The following is a 5,305-nucleotide window of genomic DNA, read 5'->3' on the forward strand; positions in this document are numbered from 1 at the left end:
TATGTACAGAGTATTGCTATGTTCCTAAACTATTGTCTATATTTTCTTTATTTTAGCTAACTTCTGTATTAAGACTCAACTGGAAGATTTTGAGTTCCCACAAACTGTATTTGGCTGGTTCGCTTACTCTTCACAGATGTGTCTACCTGGTACAACTAACTGTATGTAAACCTCTTGACAAGGATTCATAACATGTTCAGTTAATTCATGCCATTTGGGCAAATCAAACATATTGATGTGTCCCCTCCCCTACCCTCCTCTCCCTCCACTCCATATAGCTGGTATTTCCAGAGCCTCAGCAAGATGCTTTTACAACAATGGAAACCCAAAATTTGACTCCATTGAAAAAATTGAATGTGAATTAACCCTTGAGAATATTCGAGCCAATGTGAGTAACTGAGGTTATGGTTAGTAGTTTGAAGATCTGCAACCTTTCTGTTTGTGTTTTTTCCTCCAAATCTATGTAGTTTATTTCTTTCCACGTCCTCCGATCAGGTCACAGTTTCACTTGGGGCAGTGGAAGCACAGCAGCTAGCAAGCAGTACACAGATCCTTACTTCAAGACCAGAGCAGTTGACGACCTCAAACATCACTTCTGCAGCGCTGATAGTCAATACCATCCTGTCCAACAGCATCAACATTACAGAGGTAATGCTCATGTAACATGCTAGCTTGCACTAGGTTGCACCAATTTTTTCAAAGAAGGGGTGTGGATGCTTAAACCCCCAAATTGGCTTTCGTTGTCATTTTCACTAATGATGGGATTACTGTTTGGCATAAACAGTAGACTGGCCTACACAGTCTTAACATCCTTTGCACGGCATAACCATATCCAGTTGCATGAAATTGTGCCGTAACTGGCAATCAGATGCCACAAATATAAAAATGTCAGCAGAATAACATCAGCAGGCCTGGGTCAGGTGTATGTTTCTTTGATGTAATCAGTGCTCTATCACAAAAATCCTCCACAGTGTTCCTGTTTGAAGCAAGTTTCAGTGTGACAGACAATGACAGCATCCTTACAAAGGTGTACTTTACATCTTTGCATCTCTTTACAGGGGATAGCTGAAGCTGCTGTGACAACAATTAGTCAGCTACTGACTGCTGATCCTCAACAATTCCCCGAGCAAAGCAGTGCCACCGTAAGGTGAGATACTAAGACCTGTGTGTGAGAATCTTCACATGATGATATAATATATAAATTGTGTGCCTGTGTGTGTGTGTGTGGGTGTTAACTTCCATTTTCCCCAGACTAACAGGAACCTTGGAATGGTTTTTAGTAAGTCAGAGTAATAATGCATCATTGGTGGTTCAGCCCAGACTGGTGGTTCAGTCTACTCAGGTGCGAAGTGACCAGACAGCAGGCATCCAATTCAGTGCACTCTCTGGTGAGTTATATATATATATATATGTATATATATTACAACCATAGTCAGACCTTTCCTTTAGCTTGCCCACATGTCCGTTGAAGGGATAATACAGAGACATTTTTTACATTATTTACTGAGGCAAACTGCTGTAACACACATGCATCAGTGTATTTTGAGGTTGGGAATATAGTTAAAAACACAGTAAAATGAAAGCGTGCTAGCTAGGCCTCAGGAGTATTTGCATTTCCTTCATTGTAATGCCTGGAATCAGGGGTGCAAACTCGTCACCTTTCGGCGAAATTCGCCGTTTTTGAGCCAAAATAGCTAATTTGTGTGATTCGTGTAGATCTGCAATAAAAATATTTTTAGGGGGGGGGGGGGGGGTCCTCCAAGTAATCTGCGAACGCAAACTGTCATGAATATTTTTTTCAAGCTTGTTCGTTTGGCCAACCCATGTCATGCCGTAATAGACAGGTGTATTACAAGACATGTCTTTCGGGTGAAAGCGTTGGTTTCGAGCGGCCTTTTTAAGATGGCATTTACGGTAACGTGTGACGTTGGTACGCTGCAATAACGTTATGCTATCTAACGTAGGCTAACGTGCTAAAGTCAGACAGTTGGCTGACAAACGCCTCGCAAATCACATCAACCATTTTTGCTGGTTACAATAACGGTGTTATCGGATAGTACAGTGTCTTTTTCTCGGTAACTTTAAAAAAATCTAAGCGTGAAAACGTCGAAAAATGTACATTCACATAAAAGACATGGCCGTCAGCCGAGTTTGGTCCGGAGTTTAGCTGCTAAAGTTATCTTCTGTCCTGTCGTTTGAAGTAAATCTTTTAGCTCTGGCATTGGTCTCCTATTATGTATTTATCACTTCACTGGATTGGAAGTCCATTTCTCAGGCTCTTGCACGCCCCCTTCATTGAGGCAGAGGTTAGGTTTGCCTCCCCTATGTGCTTTTTCACTGTGGTTTTATGACAGATCAGCAAGACTAAATAGCTTCTTCACATACGTGACATACATTACATTACCTATTCAATGGATACAAACGACATATAATAAAAGTGTCCACAAATATTTCAGTGATGACAATGAGAAAGCAAAAGGCATGCGCTCAACCCAGTATGTGAGGGATTGCACAATCTGATATGAGGCGCAGCTCGTTGCTGCCTCACCTCGCAAGTCGCCTCTCTGTTTGAACAGGACATGGTCAAATTCAGCGATTTTGATTATAAAAATGATCGGAATCATGCAAATTTTTTATTTAAAGCACAGATCAGTAGATACATATTAATATTTATTTTATTTTATCATTATTTATTTTTTACTTTTCATGATGACTTTTACTTTTCATGAGGCTCTGCGTCCCCGGACCACACGTCCCTATGTGTATGTAATCTGAAGCACTGACCCGTTTTCTACTGCCGGGCGCTTCACTGCAACTGAACAAACTTACCACTCTCCTACTTCAGTTTGGTTTCAGAATGAGAGAATTTTAGGAGGAGGATGCCATTACTGTGGCTCAACTAGGAGTCAGGTGCAAATGGGCCTTGTCCTGACAAGCTAGACTCAAAGAGTAATGTAAAGGGAAAAGAATATGTGTTCCCACTGTCACAGTTTTTCAAGAACACGGAGAAGCTAGGCCATACCTGATGCAGACTCTGTTGATTTTCTGTTCCAGTAGTTGGCCCTTTTTTTTGCTTAATACCTGATGGAGATCTGTGACGTAATGTGCTTTGGTGAAGTGGACTGGAGTGGGTGGTCGGGAGGGTATTGGGGTGGGGTGGTTGGGTTGGCCTGTGCCTGTGCAACATTCAACACAGGAATGTTTATGATTAAACTGTTACCAGAGCACAAAATTGTTTACAACAGCACAAAGTTCTTCATAGATCTAGCCTCATACTTTTGTTGTCAAGTGCACCAGATTGATGCATTGAACTTTAAAATGTGCAAAATGTTCTTATATATAAAATATATTCCCCGGGGAGCATGCCCCGGACCCTCCTAGGGGGTTTGCATCGTTGTCACCTTTTTCATCCCTGATGAGTTTGCACCCCTGGGAATGTACCAGCCCCAAATGTGTCTACATAAGATGTAGGGAATTATTTTACACTATCTCAAATCTGTCTTTGGCTTTGGGGTCTTTAGAGCTTGCTCCTAAAATGGTGTGGCCTTTCTCAGTAGGGCTGAACGATTAATTACATTTGCGATAAAATTGCGATATGATAAAACACGATTTTCGAATTGCAACGTCCGCGATTACAACGTGGTCTAAAAAAAAGACAGGGTTTAAAAAGTGCATGCCTTGTGTTCATACTTACAATTACTTTGTTTAAATTACTGAAATGCACAGTGGCAAAGCCACCGATTTGTTGTTCTTGTTTCTGTAATGAGCAGTTAAATAAAAATTCTGTAATGAGCAATTAAACAAGAATATTTTACACTAAATGTATATAATATTGTGTTGATCATATTAAAATAATTCATTACGTTTTGTTTGGAAAAAAATCGCATATTAAATCGCAATCGCAATATTGGGGGGGAAAAATCGCAATTAGATTATTTTCCCAAATCGTTCAGCCCTATTTCTCAGTATTGATCCCATTTTCCCCACACTTCAACAATAGGGACATCAAATAACTTTACAACGAACAGAATACAACTGGAAAAGAACATCTCAGAAATTGGAGATACTCAAATTCCCTCTGATGTCCAGATTTTCATCAGACTTCCCCCAGGTATGTACTGATGGTTTTCATGTTGGGTGATAGTATCTGCATAGTCAGGTCAGTGTCATCTGTACTGTACTGCAATTTCTCTCTCTCCTTCTCTGTCTGTTTCTTTGCCAGAGCGGAGTCAAAGCGTTAGGGTTGGTTTTGTGCTCTATGAGAACGACCTCCTCTTCAGGTCAAAAGCCTTCCAGCCCTCACTTGGCACTAGGAGGATGGTGATCTCTGGAAGTCTAGGAAATGTCAAAGCCGAACAAGTGAACTTACGGTTCATGCCCATGGTAAGGAGAAGTTACCTCTTTGTAGTTTCTTAAAGAGTAACGATGAGGCCAAGCGTGATGAGGAGCAAAACCCACATTTTGAATGTGTACAGTATGTCACTGCTAAATCACAGCCTGCAAGACAGGGTGAGATCCATTTAAGATAGGAGAACAAATATATTACCCATTCTGATAGCGATATGTGATCTGCCATTGTTTGGAAGAGAAAATGTGCAGCCTCACAGTAAGAGCCATCACAAAAATCTCTGTTACAGCTACAGACACAATACTGTAGTAAACCAAAATAAAAAAAACTCTCCCAGTCCCCTATGGTGGCCTGCGGAATTGGATGTTTTCCTATCTAGCTTAAACCTTTGGGGAAAAATTAGTGAGTGCATCTGTGTTTGTTTACGTTTGTGGACTAAGATGGTGAAATGCATGGTTTGTTTACCCTAGAATGTGTCTAACAAAGTCCTGCATGACTTTGCCTGTGTGTTCTGGGACTACAGCCTGAATGACTGGAGCACCAAGGGCTGCTCCAAAGCCAACCTCTCAACTGGTAGTCTCCAGTGTCGCTGTAACCACACTACTAACTTCGCTGTGCTCATGGTTAGTACTGCAATTGAGTTCAGTTTGATCGCTTACTTCAATCTAAACCTTTGAAAAACATTCAGAACTTCCTCTGGGTTTGTGTATGAAAGTTGTTTAATTTTTTATTTAATTTGCACATTTCAAGTGAAAGATTATATGTTGTGTCCACACATATATCTTAAGATATGTCTTATTCATCTGTGTGCTACTGTGAGTTACAAGAGAACTTACTGATATCTGTATTTTTCAGTCTTTTAGGGCAGATCCGAGGTATGCTGAGGCACTGAGTTTGATCAGCATTGTGGGGTGCTCTTTGTCTATCGTGGGACTGATATTAACTATAATATTCCAA

At 40.7% G+C, this 5,305-nt stretch overlaps 1 protein-coding gene across 1 annotated transcript; it reads left to right on the plus strand.

Moving 5' to 3' along the window:
• Positions 1 to 1,151, plus strand: LOC116218263 (adhesion G-protein coupled receptor G7-like). Its single transcript, XM_031559184.1, has 4 exons — positions 1 to 161; positions 279 to 388; positions 496 to 648; positions 1,059 to 1,151. The coding sequence occupies exons 1-4, from the start codon at positions 137 to 139 to the stop codon at positions 1,149 to 1,151; spliced, it is 381 nt and encodes a 126-aa protein (XP_031415044.1). The 5' UTR covers positions 1 to 136.
• Positions 1,152 to 5,305: the final 4,154 nt, after the last annotated feature.

The sequence above is a fragment of the Clupea harengus genome, chromosome 21 (assembly GCF_900700415.2).
Source record: "Clupea harengus chromosome 21, Ch_v2.0.2, whole genome shotgun sequence".
NCBI lineage: Eukaryota > Metazoa > Chordata > Actinopteri > Clupeiformes > Clupeidae > Clupea > Clupea harengus.

Bases quoted from the DNA above. Each gene is read 5' to 3' on its own strand.
- LOC116218263 (XM_031559184.1), top strand. From the start codon at position 137: ATGTGTCTACCTGGTACAACTAACT. The intron at 162-278 runs GTATGTAAACCT...CACTCCATATAG, and splicing joins TCTACCTGGTACAACTAACT to CTGGTATTTCCAGAGCCTCA. The intron at 649-1,058 runs GTAATGCTCATG...ATCTCTTTACAG, and splicing joins ACAGCATCAACATTACAGAG to GGGATAGCTGAAGCTGCTGT.